This window comes from Balaenoptera acutorostrata, chromosome 7 (genome assembly GCF_949987535.1).
Source record: "Balaenoptera acutorostrata chromosome 7, mBalAcu1.1, whole genome shotgun sequence".
Classification (NCBI taxonomy): Eukaryota; Metazoa; Chordata; class Mammalia; order Artiodactyla; family Balaenopteridae; genus Balaenoptera; species Balaenoptera acutorostrata.
The window spans coordinates 98,035,459-98,054,360 of NC_080070.1; the positions used below are offsets into that span (position 1 = coordinate 98,035,459).

General features: G+C 35.4%; 1 protein-coding gene across 3 annotated transcripts in view; it reads right to left on the reverse strand.

Moving 5' to 3' along the window:
* Positions 1–18,902, reverse strand: part of RELN (reelin) — a 529,785-nt gene that overhangs the window by 243,594 nt on the left and 267,289 nt on the right. For all 3 annotated transcript variants that reach the window (XM_007177312.2, XM_057550217.1, XM_057550216.1), the window contains exons 7-8: positions 9,891–9,987; positions 4,502–4,553 (exon numbers count right to left, since the gene is read on the reverse strand). In XM_007177312.2, coding sequence (XP_007177374.2) covers positions 4,502–4,553; positions 9,891–9,987 — 149 coding nt within the window. The remainder of the gene's footprint in view (positions 1–4,501; positions 4,554–9,890; positions 9,988–18,902) is intronic.

Sequence of the window (18,902 nt, forward strand, 5' to 3'; positions counted from 1 at the left end):
AAACCCAAAATCTTTAGGATATTTATAAGTAAAACCAAAGAAAAAAGATACTAACTCTATAAATTATGAACAAATAAAAGATTCTAGCTAGTTCAATAATAGCAAACTGATAAACACATGGATATGTATTTTCATCTACTGGCTTCACTAAAAGCATAGTTTATTGGTGATTCTCTGTTTCCTTCTGGGTCATCTTTTCCATTGATTGAGGTCCTCAGATCACCTCCCCCAAATTTCTTGGCATGAAATGTCTGCATCATATCAATTTAGCACTTGGCTACATAATATTACAGATGTCTCAGTAATAGTTACTTGTCACTCAGGCAAGAAATATTAATGAGCATCTACTAATTTTGAGTCCCTAGGCTAGGGGCTGAGAATAGCATGAGGGACAAGACTGATTTACCTCCCATAGCAAACCGTTCTTCATAATGTATGTTTTTAAATGCTTTACTTTCAATCCCCATTTAGCCAATGGATTCTATTAATCTGAAAGAAAGAGCTGGGCTAAATTGAACAAGCATATTACTTGGCAAGTTCTTGTTGAGTGAATCAATGCAGATTTACATTAAGGAAGGGACAAAGCCATTCTTAACACAACTGATCTTTCTTAAGAAAGATCACACACACATTAAGAATGAATTTCATTATATTTCTTTATTGCTCAAGAGAGAAAGAGGTCATTTTTCTGACCTCTATTTCCTACTTAAAACTCCCAGCTGATGCAGATTAACTCTTCAGATGGACACAAATACTGTGACACTGCTCATAGCAACCCCAGCCAGTCCTCCTGCTCTAGGAGGGCATTCACGTTCCCATTTTAAGCCTTGCTTATGTCACTCTATCTCCTGAACTGGAAAAACTTTGTCCTTTCCACTGACTCATCCTGTTGACTTTCAGGGATTCTCCTCTCTAAGAAGCCTTCCTGAATTGCTCTACTCTGCAGGACCTAACACCACGGGGACCAGTACACACGTCCATCTATGTTTATAACAGTCTGGTAATTCTCTAGATGTTTCATGCTCCATATGCATCCAGAGCCTTCTACCACACCACTAAACACTGTAAAAATGTTGTTTTCTCACTTTTTTGTCTTTCCATAGTTAACGTTAGCTCAGAAAAGCCTAAGCAGACAACAAATAGTCAGTGAAATTTTGTTAAGTGAATAATGGCTCCAAAGCACTACCAGCACTTACCTTGGACCGAGGACCCTGCCTGGGAAAACAGAGTTTGGAGGCATCTGTAAAATAGTGGTTTACAAGGGCATCTTTTCAAATTTTTCTTCCTGTCCCAGAGGAAATCTAAAGGAAATGGGTAAATGTCCCTAAGCTTACAACCATAAATTCCACAAGTTGAATCTAATGAATCAAGTGAGGATTGTAGCAGATCAATGCCTCAGCACAGAAATGGATATGAGATCTTTCACTGGAATGGAAAAATGAAAAGTTGTTCTAAGAATATTTTAGGACATCTTTCATGATGATTTAGCTGTTGATAACCTGGTACATTTCAACTTGCAGAACTGTGTTTTCAGAATGCTTTAACTTTAAAATTCATTTGGTTAAGATAGTCTGTATATTTATATGTGTGTGTGTGTGTGTGTGTGTGTGTGTGTGCGCGTGTGTGTGTATTTAGAAAGAGCTGGGATAGCATTGGTGCTAAACATTGGCATGATAGAGTTTATTTGAGACACTCCTTAGTAATTCAAGACATTTCTATATACATATCCCTGAGGTACTTGGGACTACCTTGGATAACGCTTGTGATGAAATTAAAATGTTTACAAGAGCAATATAAAAATATCAAGGCAATAACTTATTCAATTGTGGTTATATAGCCATAGTTATGAACATACTTATCATTGAGGCCATAAATAATGACAGAATCCCCTAGAAAATGGTCTATATTACATCTGAATCATCATGATATACAATGAACATTTAACATCTCAGAGGACTCCTTAAGGAGTGACTCTAAATCTGACTGACCATATTTAACCACACTATTTGAATAGATTTGGAAAGTTCCACAAGACACAAATAAATATAAATGTTGAACTGTCTACACACAGTGTTTATTTTATAACACACTCAATATAATTTTTGAAGAGAATATAAATTCAGTGGCTACTTGGCTGCGATTGCTACTTTGGTTATTGTGGGGCTTGTAAAGCTCAGGATGAATATACACAATTATGACGTTTCTGGAATTTGTGTATGTGCCCCAGTCTAGTCCTCGCACCATACATACAAACAGAAGAATACTACTCAAAGCATTCATCATGAGATACACAAAACCATTTCTGGAAAGTTCTGCCCGCTATGCCTATTTACCATACAACACCATACAGCTAATGGTTTGCCACTACATTGTTTCTCAGCCACTTTAATACTTCTTAGTTCCCAAGAATTTTCATTCTCAAAATGCAGTAAGCAAATTCCCCAATGAAGTCACTAGGCAGTAAATTATAATTTCTTTAACTAAATATTTTGTTTCATTCCCAAACAATGACATGTTAAAATTTCACTTTTTATTCTAAACCTCCCACTCAAAAAAGATTTCTAAGTGTATTTTTTAGTTATAAACTTGACATAACTATCTATCTATCCATCCATCCATCTTTTTGCAACTCCCTGATTCAGTTACTCTTCCAGTCTTCTAACCTGGGATTCAAGTCCATGCTTTGTATAATACAAGCAACTCTCTGGCTTGCTGAGCTGCAGCCCTCTGGCTTGTGGGGAAATCAAGGATTCTTGCTAAGTCACATTTTTGGGTCTAGTCTCAAGCCTTTGGGCATGGTGCTTGCTCTGGGTTTTGGTTCTCAGGCACCAAACCTTAAATTCTCTGATAAACACCCCTTCTTGGCCCTCTTTCATCAGCTCTATTGTTCATGGTAGGGTGCTATTGAAAGGCAAGGAAATGAATCTATGCCAGCTCCACAGTATACTCTTTACTATTTACAAAAATAGAATTTTTTTTTCCTTTAAGGAAGGATAATTTAATTGGTGCTGGATCTCTGCTACCATGACTAAAATTTAAATATAGTAGAATTGTGAGACATATATTTTAAAGAGCATTCTCTTGTGTTCTTTAATTGCATAAAGATATTATCTGAAATTAATATTCAAATAAATACTCAGAATACAGATAAATAAAAAATCTAGCTTATATTTTATATTAATAGCATAATGAATTTAAACACATTTGTTCTGGTTAAGAACCTCTAAGTTACACTAGCCCGTCATGCTAGAGTTTTAAAAATCTGTTTTTGTAGCACCACAACTTTTTAAAAATGAGCTTTTTTTCCTGATTATAGAAGTATTACATGCTCATTATAGAAAATCTAGGATACACTTGTTAATAGACCAAAGAAAATCGTCTTACCAAAAAACTCATTATTTTGTTTTTGCCAATGCTTTTCTTATGACCACATATGGACTTCTGAATAGTCTGTAAATTGGTATAGGTAATGCTATCAATGTTAGAAGAAGAGTCCAAACCGTAGTCAGGCAGGTTCACATTTTTACTTACAGAAGCTGAAAGGAGGCAACCTGAGGAAAAGGTGACAACTACAATACGTGACTTGAAGAAAATTGTTCTTAGGCACAATCAACCACAGTGGGCTGTGAGAGCACTGATTTGCAGTTAGGACTAGAAGGCTAGTGAGGGAAACAGTCCTTTCGCTAATGCGGGATGCCCAAAGATATGAGGGGGAAGACAGTGGAAAGCGGAGGATGCCGTCTCAGGGGCATGGCCGCTAGCAGTCCGCATGTCATGGGGAGAGGCCAGGAGGTTTCCATGTTATGAGACCAAGACCAATAAACTAGCCCCCATCTAGAAGGCAACATCTTTCTTTACCTAGAACATTCCCTTTGGAAACTTGTGTTATTTATTAATATACACCTTTGAAAATTCAAATGGAAAATAATATAATAGACAGCAAAACTATAAACACTTGATCAAAAGATACCTGATTTTACTGAAGGCTTTGGGTAGAAATTTTTAGCTCTAATACAAAGGCACTTAAAAGAAATACTGCCAGATACAGTCATTTTAAAATTATCTGTGTCTGAATTAAACATAGATTATTTATGTCAAGTATGAAGCCTTAATTGGTTTCTCTGAGCCACCAATAATTATCTTTTTCACTGCCATTCAGTAAGAATGCAGGAAATTTAACAGATTTCAATCTTAATCTGAGGAAAACATTACTAGTAAGGTAATGCTGTGTAATAATCCAATACATTCAAAATCCACCTTTAAGATGTTTCGGATTATTTGGATTATTTTTAAATACCACTTGCTGCCCTAGAGAAGTGAGAACAGGATGTAGTATTTATAATATTTTTATTTCACTTCAAAAATGCTTTAAATTATTTACTGCAGTGTTAAGACTTACTCTTCTCTAAATCTAAAAGTATTTGGCACCATAATCCTGCTTATACACTATGATTAAAACAAACACTTCCAAGTTAAATTGCTTAACTGCTAAAAAACTTACCAATGGAAAACTGGAGGACAGAAGCTGTTGTTGTATTAAGGCCTGTGGTAATCTAGAAAAAGGAATATAACAAAATAAGACGAGATAGAAAGAGAGGAGGAGAAAGAGGAGAAGATTCAGGAGGAGGGAGAGTGTAAAGGATAGAAAGGAACCATAAACAGAGGTTATGTTTATCCAGTGGTTAGCTTACTTCTGTCGACATGTCAGAACACAGATGTATTTCTCTGTGAGATCCTCACTTAGACACTGCTGGTACATTTCTCGGGGTCCTATCGAAAACTTTCTTAGTATAATTTACCAGGCACGTAACACAGTCCCCTCCACTCACCCCACCACCTCCCCTCTGTCCTCATCAACAGACCTAGGGCCCAAGAGAATATCATAAAAAGTGACCAAACAAAAATTGGGACCAAAATTAAGAGCAAATGAGAAGAGAAAGAATGTTTTGAAAAATAAATATAATTGCAACAGGTAGAAGGTGCAGGATATCTTTGGGGGATGATGAAAATGTTATAAAATTGATTGTGGTAATGGCTGCATAATTTTGTCAATAAAGTAAAAACCTTGAACTGTATACTTTAAATGAACGAATTGTAGAATATGAGGATTATTTCTCAATAAAACTGTTACTCCCCCAAAAAGTAATCAAATTATGGGCCTAGAAATACTCTTCCAACACATTTCTATTATTTTCCCTTAGTTTCATGAAGAAGCATTTTTCCCCCTTTAAAAAAAGGAATGGTACCTTATTTAATTTGAAATAAATTAAAATTTTAAAATATATTTATTTATTAATTAATTCTTTTGTTCATTCATTCATTCATTCTATGGAGTAGTGACTTTGACCCATACCAGCTTAAGTAAGATGAGAAATAAGGTTCTCATTTTCAATGACTCTCTTGTTGGGTTTCTGACCCCATAAGGTAAGGTATGGGATGCCTCCCATGACTGCACCTTATAAAACAAAAAGTGTATAACTGTGTTTTCAACATGGCAGAAGCAGTAGGCTTCTTAAATGTCATAATAACATCCTTAGACTTGTCCCTGCACTGTGTTAGTCCCCATGTGATGGAGTTCACAATCCAGAAGAGTCAAGAGATACCCAGTTCATGAATCGCCACGGGAATTCGTGGACAAACAGTGAGCAAGCCTCTTGAAGTGCTAGAATTCAGCTGAGATGTGAATATCAAAAAGTTGAATTGCACTTCCCATTTCTACAACACAATTTGGAAACATGACTGAGCATGTGTTTTAAATATGTGCCTTTAAAGTTCATGAAGAAGCAGAAAAGGTAATAGAGGGGAGGGCAAGACAGCCCATTTTGTAAGTTGTCTAGATATCAGTATAGGTATCAGCTCCTAATTGATTTTAACCATAGCAAAAATCACTGGTGTCAGGATTTCAGGTGAATCTCTCATTATCACAGATTATTTAAGAGAAAGCTGGCCCACCATGCTCAGAACTGTTTCCTACTTCCTTCCTCTCACCAGAGTCATTAGGGAAAAATGCACTAATAGAATTTTCTTTAAATAACAAAAATACTAGCTCCTTTTCAAGATTCCTTTAGAAAAGGTTAGCAGACATTTGGTGCTGTCCAAAATGCCCAAAAGACATTTGGTCCACGACAAAAAGTCCTTGATATTTGGTCCTGGCCCAAACCATTTGATGTGGACCAAACAAACTCATGGATGTTTTGGATAGACCAAACTTCAAGGACCCTTTGGTGTGGACCAAATGTCTTATGAACCAAATGTCTCATGGATGTTTTAGACAGAACCAAATGTCCTGCAAGGTTAAAAGAAATCTGTTTGTTTTTCCCTCATAACTTTTAAAGTAAGTTCAACTACTTATCCTCATGGGTGTTCCACTTGGAAATTTTGATCTTAAAGTCCAAAGAGGCACATGGAAATTTTAAAAATTTTTCACAAAATTGAATGAATGCTCTTTTCCCCCTCTGATTTTATGTAACTGAGTAGATTCCCAGATGAGTTATGAAACACTCCTGAATATAAGTTCTTTGAAACAATGGTATGGTATTATATAAGTTAAAAGCACCACAGCTATTGCTATTGCTAGTGCCTTAAACAGACCAGAGAGTCTTTGATACTTATGCTGGGGGTGTAATAAACGATGCTTGTGTCACCTGGGTGATCAAGTTTCACAGCTGTGACCTCTGCTAGCAAACAGTAAATCACTTGAAATAGTGCCAAATTTCAATTATATGTGCTAACTGAGGGTGACCCTAGACTTCGATTAGTCATTGATTCCACATTTTTTTCTTCACCAGGGAAGCTAAGGACTGTTGACTCCCATTCTTTTACCTTTCCCCATTTAGTTTATTAGTAAAATTGTCAGCTACGAGAAAGAACAGGAAAGATGAAGAGAAAAAAAACAGTGAAGCATTGCCTATAAAATCTATTCACCTATATTTACATTTGAGTATTATAAATTATTTATTATTCTTGAGTTCAAATATATGATTTCAGTCTGCAAAGTTATTAAGTCTTTACATGGGACATTCTGAAAACTAAAGGACTTCTTAAAGAGATTTTGATAAATATTATAGCGACTATGAATGTCTGAGAGAGAACTTTTTCCCTACCAAATCTCACTGCTCTTAAATTATCAAATAAACTCCAAATTATAGAAAATTATAGAAAATTAATATGCTCAATAAGTGAATCTGAATAATTCACTGCAGGCTGAGGCTGTTCATTCTACACTTCTTCCCTGCAAATTTTTACTGGGTTTAATCCTGTTTTAGCCCAAACTCCTCCTTGTAACTAAAATGCATTTCCAAATATGAGAGAATAATTGAGTAAATATTTTATTTTTTAAAAATGAAGAGTAACATGACTACTTTTGTTTTAAGCTCTGAGAGAGCACATTTTCTCTAGAAGGAGTGGGTAAATGAGTTCCTCATTACCTTCATTTCAGACTAGCAAAATGAACCAAGTTAGGTAGGTGCCACTCCCTGAAATATGGAGACTCCCTTAAGTAGTGAAACGTGTGAGGGCTGCACAGCAGAGCAGCAGTGGAAACAGAAATGCGTGGTGTGCCCATGTGTAAGCGGGTACTGCCTCTCACTGGCTCTGGGTTTTACTGAAATGAAAGAGCCATTTGACTAAATTCACAAAATGGAAATGCTCTTTTAGGCATTTTAAAAAATAAAGCATTAACCTACTAAGGTTCTTCACCTGTGGTCGGTGGTTCTTTGTTTCACAACTTCAGTAAGAACTGGATTTATGAAAAATTTTAAAGTATATTTTTTTAAAAAGTGATGTTTGGGGCTGATAACTTTCATGAGTTCTCATGCACAACTGTTTTAACTGGATTCAGTTTTGAAGTGCCGTGCAAATATTTGAATTTTAGTGGACAACAGCATGTTTACTGACCACTGAATTCATCACTTTTCTTTCGATTGATCTTTCTTCTGTAAACACAACTTGGGAACAATATATATTTCTGCTCCTGGGACACCAATACGGTATAAAAATTATTGGAAATTAGAAGTTGCTAGTGTGTAAAATATAGATGTCATCCTTATCTTTGTTAATGTATCTTCATTCTATTCCCTTTGAGTCTACAACACAATTCATCCTAGGAAAATACTTATGACGTAAATATAAATCTGTGTATTTTTTTCCTTTCTTGGATAAAGATAATTATTTTGAATATTTTCCTTTTTAGTTGAGAGGCTGATCTCACATTAATTATATAACACAATTCAAAACTAGCCCACTGGGTGTATAAGCTCTAATGCTAAATAAACCGGGATATAGTGAAACCTTCAGGATTAAATATATTACATGGGATCAAATAAACTAGATACTTCAGTTTCTATGTTACAGAAATATGAATTCTGGCATTATATTCTTAGATATGTTTATTTCTTATTAATCAGAAACAAAAAAGAATTTACCAAGCATTTCCAGAAATATTACTGAATGGGTGAACATTCTAAAATAGGCATTTATTCTAAGCTTGATTAACTATGACAAAAATTTAATTTTGTTTTAAGGTTTATAGATAATTCAGTCATGGTACATTATTTAAGATGTACTAGCAAATCTATTTTTTCAAGAAGAATTTCACTACAGAGTCACGTTTGTCTGCAGGAATATTATAATATCTTGTTAAGACTTGAATCATGAGCACCTATTTTAATTTGCATCCAATTAATTCTGTTTGTGTTCTAATTTCAACTAAAAACTCTTCAATTTATCAATGTTCTGAAGCTCGTATGTTTAATAAATTAAATTTATCTATTGCCATGAAAGGGGTATTCAAGCAGCATAAAATAAGAACCATGTTATAAAAACTAACTGACTTTCACAATTTGATAACTAAATCTTCTTTTAATTACCTAGCAAGGTTTTTTCCTCCTTTTTTCTGTGGAAGCCAGTCTTTTGGCCACTTTTTAAATTAATGAATTGGAAACATAACTGTGATGGAGGGGTGAAAAACACAACTTTGTTACTAAAAACTCCATCATAAGGAAGATGTGGGAGAAGAAAGGAGAGGCATTGAAACTCAAGTCAAAAAGCAGAAAAGCAAAGCACAAGAGATGTTGCAAAAAGAAAATTAGATGCAAAGAAATTGAGCTAGAAGTATAACACAACAATTGCTTTTATATCCTTTTTCAAGAATGTGGAATGAAGGTAGTCTTGGTGCCAGAAAGAAGTACCAAGTGACAACAAAAGGCTCACTAGCCACATGCTGATGGCTAGTGGTTTTATTGCTTTCAATTTAGAATGCTCATGTTTCATTTTACATATGATCCAAGGACTTACCTTTGGCAAGCAAAATCTAATCATCTAAATTAAAGTAACCTACTACTGAACAGTTTGGCATAAACCAAAATTTTTTAAAAACTGGTTTATTCAGTGTGCTTTTTCATTTAAAAAAAATTCATTAAAGTTCCTAGGTGGTTAGGAAACAAAGTTTAAAAATAATGTGATAAAATTGCTCATCTAATATTTTTGGCTTGCAAGAAGAAAATAAGAAGTGTAAAAGTAAAGCTTTATACAAGAACTTATAAAGTCACAAATTATTTAGATATGATATATATATATAATATATGTGTGTCATATATATCATGTCAGGCCTGTCATACCCATATTTTTAAAAAGGCGTATAATCACAATGATGCACCATGTTTAATGAGATCCATTGATGCTGCCAATTTTATTACTGCATTCTTTATTTTTTACATTTGAAAATAAATTATAAAATCACTGCTCCTAATTTTGAGATATTTGCAATAGACTCATAAATAATACTGCAAATTTTTATCTGAACTGGAATTGGGTAGGAAAACCTTTTGTTGGCAAAAAGTTCAGTGAAGACAATGTATTTGGAATAATGTACATAAATAGCGCATACTTACCAATTCTCTTGGACCATATGGCTCACAGAAGGTGACAGCATTGCCATGCATAATTGCCCCACACTGTTCTCCAGTCTCACAATTGTTACATTCAACCCTGTGGGAACATAGAACACAACCTCAGGCTGTGAACTAAGTAGCACAATGTGGTTTATCACTCAGGTAAAGAAAGATCTAATAGTTGTTGTTATTCAGTTGAAATCAACATTTCGAGGAAGATAATGGTATTTTGTATTGTGACATGTTAAAGAAACATAAAAACAGAAAGATTTGAACTTCAATCCCAATTCTTTCAGTTACTCGCAATGGTGGGCAAGTTACTTAACCTCCCAAAGTTTCAGTTTTCTCATCTGTAAAATGAGGAAAATAATATTGACCTAAATATCACATAGTTATGAGGATTAAATGAGAGAGTGTATATAAAACACAGAGTACAGAACCAATCTCACAGTAGGCACTTAATGGCCGTTGGTATTATTAACAATCATTACATAATATACTATGCCCAATACAAGTATTTTGCTAATATGAAAGATAAGCAAAGTAATATACACTTATATAATCAACCAAAACCATATATCTCTGAAATCAAAAGGTGTTTTACAAATTTTAAACCTTTTTCTTTTGAGTTATGATTAATGTCAATGTTTAAAATAACTGTCCTCAAATAGATTTGCATGTCTACGAAATGTAAAAAATAATGGAATCTGATTGTACTTAATCCACATAGTAATATGAAATAAACACAAATTCTAATTCAAGCAAATTCTGGAGACTGAGTTAATGTTAACCTTGTAAATAATTTAATTAGTTGCTTTACTATTATAAAGTGAAGTGGCTAATAAAACCTTAGAACAGAATCTCAAAAATAAGTATATTCATGTCTTCAGTATAAATTGACAATATGAATATTCTGGATTTGACTTTGCACATTTACAATAACATTGACAATGATTTGCATCATGATACTTCAACCTAGAATCATTACATGTACAAAGAAAGAATTATGTTTCCTCAGTCTGAACCTCAAAGCACATGAGAGCTGTATTTCATGCAGAAAGGACATTTTCAAAGACTTTCACATTCTAGGTGCCAAACATTATGGAAAGGGCACCATGCCCTTTGTTTTTGAAGATCATTGTATCAGGCCCTTTCAGCTGTTTGCTAATCTCAGAGAAAAAAGGGAGCAGGAAGTCCTATTCAAATAGGAAGACGACAAAAGTGTGAAAAGATACCAGGTAGCCCATAAAGCAAGAGGCAGAAGCACAATAAGTAAGTAAAAACGTGGCAAAAAAATAGAATTATTTCCTATATGTGTATTGCATGGAATAAATTATTCTAATCTTTTGAGCTGTGTTCCTATACAAAGGAGATCAACAATGTGAAAAAGCTTTGCTTTTTTAAGAATAAACAGAGAACAACTTCTGATATGGAATTTTAAAAGGTAGTATCTCAAATCTTAGCAGGAGATTTAAATCTTCTCTTGATTACTGTGAAGCAAGATTCTAATAAAATGTCCTTGACATTAGAAGAGGCATAGTAGTAGCTTCATAAGGGCAACAAATATGTCTCTTGTTCACCATTTTATGCCTGGCATGTTGTATTCCATAAATATGTGTTGAATGAGTGAATAAATATAAGGCAACTTCATAAACAGAACTATTATTAAGGCCTGAGATCTAAAGCCCTTCAAATAGAGCCTGGCATACTTCAAATAGAGCAATCATGATGTAAGCGTTAGCATAAGTGTTAGCTATTATTATTATGGATTTCTACCATTTTCATCCAGAACATGTATATTAGTTGTTTTTCCCCACAGGGAACCTACTACATGAACTTCTTACTACTATTATTCTATTCTTAAAACTATACATTAATTTTTCCCAAGGAGTGTGATTATGATAAAAGTACAGAGCAGTAGCACTGAAATTACAGTGTGCTTCTTACTTATTGATACATGAGGATTATTTGGCCTCCAAGGCATTGTGAAATGGCTCAAAAGAAATATAAGCTTTGACAGAGAGAAATTAAAAGATTGTTCAACCCTCACAATGACTATCTGCCATTTTCCTCCAGTGATTCTAAACTAAAAGTATCATTGTTGATGTGAAGTCTGAGGTCTGATATTTGAATTCTCATAACAATCATTCTATCTATAAATATTGATCAGCACTCCCCAAATCAACTGTATATCAGAAAAACTGTATCTGTATAAATATGTGTGTATTACAAGTCTCCATCACCCACAGTTTTGATTAAATAGGATTCATGTGCAGCCTAGATATCTGTATATTGTTTAAAGGTGATTCTAGCATAGGTAGCCTACAGCCTGGCACTCGGGAACCAGTGAATAGACCACAGATGTTTGATGTGTTTGGAGAACCACTTCTATTTTGTGGAATAACAGGAGTTAAAAAAACAATAAACACAAGAAAAAGGCAATCACATACAGTCTTCTCCCCATTTGGCTCAAAAACCCCTCTGGACCTTTCTTTGTTGTGCTGTATAGCTCCAGAAACTTAAAATTACAAAGGCACTGGTACCCTGTTGAAACTTAAAGATTTAGAATTACCGGCTATTATTCACTGAGTTGTTGCTACCTGGAGGTACAATGGCTTCACCAAGGATTGATGAAACAAATCCGTTAGCGTCTTGTCAAGGTCTTTTAAATGTCCTTTGCTTGAATTTCTCACAGTATGTCTGGGTTTGTCAACATAATTTATTGTAATTTATTTTGAAAGCACATCCCTCTGGGTGGTCAAATCCAACCCACTCTTAGCTGCCGATGGTGTTATTTATTCATTTATCATTCATTAATTCATTCTTACAATTAACAACCTTATGTTGAGAACCTATAGGCACTATGATGAGCTTTAGTGGTACAAAGACCAAAACAAAAAACAGTATTATTTTCTTCCAGGAGTTTACACTCCAGAAGGAAAGGCAGGGAAACAAGCACACAATTAAAATACAGGGTGCCAATGCAATGATAGCTATTTACTGCATCCTATTATGTGCCAGATATTCTAAAGCCTATTTGAATCTCTCAACTTCTCTATAAGATAGTTATCAGTGTCCTCGCCTTACTAATAAGAAAACTGAGCTTCAAAGAAGTTAAGCATTTGCTCGAATCCTACAGCTGTGAAGTTGACAGACTGGCAATTTGGACCCAGGACTTGCTAATCCCAACACCCATCACGTTTTCCATAGCTCCTCACTCCTTATAACAGGAGTATGCGCTGGCTGTGATGGTACCTAACTTAGACTAAGGAAGTAAAGGGAAAGCTCCCAAAGGAGGTGGTCCCAGAACTGGTCCTGAATGAGAAATAGGAGTTAATCAAAGAAGAAAGGTGATGGTGTCACAGGGCACAAGGAATGCAGAGATTATGATACAAGTAAAACTGCTACTTCAGTGTGTTAGTGTGCCTGGAACCACACTGGTACATGAAGAGGGTGGCAAAGGATGGGGCTGGAAAGTGGCAGCCAGTTCATGGAAGGTCTCATGCACCATTTACCAGGTGATAGATACTGCACTTGGAACTCTACAAACAATGCCTCAATTAATTCATATACCCCGCCTTTATTTTTGTCCACATTTAGAGGATGCTAAAACTGAGATTTAGAGACATTAAATGATTGTCCAAGGTTACGCAGATTGAAAATTATAGAACTGGGATTCAAACTCCTACTATTCTGTTTCCAAAGTCACAATACGATCCAACTTTTAGGAAAGTTACTCTAGCAAATAATGGATTAGCGGTAGAAAAGACTGGACTGTTGATATAACACAAGTAGGACACAACAGTGCCTTGAAAGAAGGTGAAGATGAAGAAAAAAGTATCACTTTTTAATAGAAACATAATATGATCCACATATGTAATTTTCAACTTTCTAATGGCTACATTAAAAAGAAAAAAGGATAGGTGAAATTAAGTTTAATAATATGTTTTATTTAACCCAGTATACTCAAATTATATTTTAACATGCAATTATACAAAATTATTAATGATATAGTTTACATTCTTTTTTCATAAAAAGTCTTCAAATTATGGGGTGTATTTACACTTACAGCACATCTCAATTCAGACTAACCACAGTTCAGGTGATTAATAGCTGCATGTGACTAGTGGCTACCATACTGGACAGCTCAACTCTAGGGAATTACAGGGCTTGGAAACTGACTGCTCTTCTGGTTATGCTGACAATTGGAGATGAGCAGCTGACAATGATTACATGTATTTGAACTTCAGGGAAAGGAGATCAGCACTGACAGGACAATTTAAGATATGGTTGAAATCATAGGAGTGCATATTACTGGGGGCCAGGGGGAGAGGGGAAGATATACTAAGTGAGAAAAGTAGAGGTCCAAGAATGGATCCCCGGGGAACAACTATATCCTTAGTCTGGTTTCTGGAAAGCTCCAGCTATCATTGTGACCCTTCAGTGTGTATCAATCTGAGGCTATCCCTGCATAGTTTTCCATGATTACTGGCAGTGGGTTCATTTCTGTTCATGTTCCTAACAATGCTAACACTTTTGTGCTGCCCATCAAGGTGACTTTTGTAACAGTGAGTCTATAATATGACCTTCCTAATATTTTTTCTACCATTAAAGTTGAGCATTGTACAACCACTTACATGAATGCCATCATCGTAAAGGAAAAGAAAAATCACAAACTCATGATGAACACAATGACTCTGATGGAGGCCAAATAGTACAAAGGGCAACTAGGAGTCATGGCTTCCCAGAAGGAAATAGTGATCCATGTCAGAAAAACAAGGTAAGTTTTAAAAACCTACAGATGTAAATAAGCATCCAAATTTCAAGAAGAGAAATTCTTGGCTCATCCCAGAATCTAAAGCAATGCCTAAGTGCTCTGAGTGCCTGAGTTCTTCCCTCCTGTCTTTCTCAGAATGCCCATTGTCTAACAAGTTAACTTGGTTGAGGAGGGTTAGGTACCTAACCCCAATGGGTGCTCTCTGTGAATAATACTAGTAGTCTAAAATTCTACTCTTCCCTTATGAGTTGTTCCTAAGAACAAGGACTCAATTTGCTGGATAATGAGCAGTCCAATTTTCTTTAGGCTTGGAGCAAAAAAAAAGTGCTATTTATTTCTAACATTTAAACTGTGGTCTCCCAACTGAATTTTCTCAAGAAAATGATGGGCTCTGTAAAGTTAGGTAACATATTCTTCAGAGATTGGTGGGAAGAAGAAGTTTTAAATAATCCCAGTTAAATAGACTTTTATTTTTCAATTTAAAAAGGAATGTGACCTCCCAGGCTAAGGATTAGAAATGAATTGCTTCTCTGCTTAAGAGTAAAAGTAATACTGAATATTTCTCTAATCTAAGAAAACTTTCCCCCTCTTTTTCTTTTTCTCAATATGAAAAACAGAACATAAGAATCTGACAAATACCAAAGCACATCATACGAATCGCCCATCTCAAAATATAATCTGCCGTGAACAGTATGATTAACAGACAATTTAAGGGAAATGCTTGCTATCCCCGAAGACCAGGCAAAGCCTGAATATATTGAGCCCTCTCTGAACCTATTTATCACACGCTTAGGTACCACATGAATCTCATCTATTACTACAGTTCACAGATCATTGGTCGTTCGAGTTAGAGGGCATCTGAAGTATCACCGAGTCTCATCACCCCCTCATTTTACAAATGACAGAACAGGACTAGAGACTAGATTCCCTGACTCCTTGTCCAATATTCTTCCTACTCTACTCTAATGCAGCCAAGAAGAGAAAAGAACTCCATTTCTACAAAACTCATGTGCATTTCAAAAATGTTTGTCATCATTTTTACTGTCAGAGTTTATCTGGAAGAGTTACAATGTCTTTTCTTAAAAGTTCTTTTTTTCATTTATAGGATAAGGGATTTTGCTTTGCTAATGAAAATGTACAAAAATAAGAGAAATGTCATGGACTTCACAGAAAATGTTCAGAATGAATTCACTGGACTAAAGTACATAATCAAATTCAATATTGCTTTGGTTATGTACATCCTTACATAATTCATCCCTATTTTATATACACACTATCACACTACCTTTTTTTCACTAACAAAAACATAAAGGAATCAGTAAGGATGAGGGCAGGTACTTGTTGACCAACACATCTAGGGTCCAACTGGAAACATAAAGCAAAAAGAAATGCTTTGAACCAAGATTTGTTTTTCACTCTAACAAGCTCCTTGGCAGTTTGAAACTTGTTATTGTGGTGTCAATTCTCTGTCTTTGTTTTTTATCATTTAGGTGGCTGTTTCTGTTTAGGAATTATATGCAATGTGCATTTGTGCTGTAGAGAGCACACTTCTGAAGGTATAATTCTGTTTTTAATCATGACTTTAAAATTAATAGGCTGGAAGACACACCAAAGCCCCTGTTCAGGAGGCACAGAGGAAGCTGGAGTGAAATGTCCCTGGAGTTCCCTGCAGTCCCCATGTCCTGCAGTGACTCACACAGGACTTTCAGGACACAGGAAAGAGGAGGAGGATTAATGAGAAAATTGGGCTCCTTCGCACAACCATAGATTTATGAATGGTTGGTGGTAACATCATCCTGATAACAGTAAATAAATAACTAAAATATTATTTTCTCAAGAGCAGTCTCATTACACAGCTCATTCTTCTTTTTAGATCAGAGTGAAATCACTCAGCCTTTAGTCAGTCACTCTGCTGAAACAAGTTAATCACCTGGAAACTCAGTGACAATCAGTTATCATCAAATTCTCATTTGAGATACATGCCATTTGTCCCCAAGACCGAGGACATCGTATTATCTATCCATAATTTATTGCCTCTGAAGGATTCAGTGTCTGGTATTCTATGAGTCGAAATTGTCTATTCACCGGCATTTCTGAACAGAGATATTAAAATAATTTTAATATTTGATCTCATTATAAAAAGTACATTAAAAATGGAAAGAGAAAAGAGAAATCTCTTATAATTTCCTGACCCAAAGACAACAAGTCTCTTCCCCCAGTTACAGCTCACACTGCATGTGCTGACACCATCTGATGTGTGGGCTTGCACAACAAGGCCAGATCAGGGACTGGTGAATCCACCAAAGTAAATAGGACCCTGTGAGCCCTGTGGGAGCTGGGCAGTCAGCTGACTTCTTCTGGAGACGTCGGAGCTTCTTGTAATTTCCACTCAAACCTCAACAAGGAATCAACTATACTCCAATAAAAATTAAAAAAAAAAAAAACCTCAACAAGCAGAACACTCAACTTTTGACCATATTTTATAGCAAAGAGACAATGTTTTATAGTAAAAAGGTATGACTATTTACTTGTGAAAGATCAAGCTTAAAAAAAAACCCTCATAAAATCCTCTTCTCTTTGTAAATGTGGAATATTTTTAGAAAAACAGCAAGGAAAGTTCACTCTATAAGACTGAGAATAATATCACCTTCAACGATGTCATGCCTTTTTTCTAAGGAGCTAACACATGCTCTAAATGTGAAAATAACAAACTCCATTTATAGCTCATTCTTTCTCATTACTTCTCACTGAGGAAGGTAAGAGAACTCTTCTTATTTCACCAGGGAGTTTAAAAATTTGATCTCACCTTTGCTAAGAGGTATAATGGCAAATATTATTTGGATTAAAAATAACCCATCTACACCCTACTACTGCATGCAATATTCTGACCTCCTACTATGCTGAATTCCACTTCATACTGCTTGAGGAAATATTTTCTCACTTGTTTCAAATGTACTTGGCATTTAATTCCATTGAGTGAGTTCTTATTTCTGTCATATAAAACAGAGATTAAAGAAGGAAATAATAAGCCTCCAGATTCACACCTTATTTTATTAGTAGGACACCTCCTGGTTAACCTTTCTATTGTAGATGAAGTTTTCCCCAGAGCAATTACATCATGGTAAGAGGAAGGAGGGGGAGGAAGCAAGAGACGAAGGTTAGAGGAGAGTTTAATAATAAGAGAAAAAAGTTATTAACAAAAGAGAAGAGAGAGTGAGAGATAGTAGAAAAAGGTGAAGTCAAGAGGGAAAAGATGAGAGAAAAAGTAGAAAAGGATGCACATAAGATCAGAATATTGGACCATTAAACCCTAAAAATCAAATTATAATTCCACAACCCCGAAATACAGTGGTATATTAGAAATTCTAGCAAAGATGTGTCATCCGATAAAATATTTATTTTGCCAGACTTTTCTCACCTACTCACGATCTCCCGTAGTCACCTGGTCTTGAAAACTTGTAAGGTGTATGTTCCATGTTACATGGGTAAGCCTATTAGGTGATATGTCTTCCAAGTGATCATCACTACAAAAAAATCCCTTGGACATCCTTCAGCAGTGATGTGGCGCCTTTGATGCCCATGGTCAGCGCTCCCCTTCACCCAACACTGTCTTCCAAGTCTTACTCCCCATTGGCCTGGTGGACATTGAGCAAAGTGGATGCACTTTTATCCAGTTTTTTCCCAGTGACATTGTTCATCAGACTTATTAATACTTTGTTCTGATTACCTGGAAACTCCATTTACATTGTGGTTCTCATACTTGGCTACTAAATGGAGTTCCCTCTGCTGTAGTTCTCAATGGGGGCTCCAAGATACTAAGGAACTCTGAAGTAGTTTTACTCTTCACTTGACTTGTTTTCTCTTATGGGCTAATCTACTAATCACTGAATAAATAAAGCTCCAGCCAGAATAACTCACCTCCAAACGAAAATTTCAGTCTTTTTAGAGTCTTTGTTCAGATAATTATTTTTCTCAAAGCAAATAAACTTTAATAAGCCAATTCACCAAACTTTTTGCTCCATTTCTGAATAATTTCTCCAATAAATTTGTATTTTCAAGAAAATATTACATGCAGCAGAGTCTGTGATCTCAATTTCTCTAGTCCTGTAGTATGATCTTTTACATATAAAAATGGAAATGTCCTAGTCTTTTCTTGATTCAAGCAACCCTATGCAATGCCAGCCACAGCTTTAGCTTCCTTGGCTGTAAATTGTGGGGCTTTCTGTATGATAAGC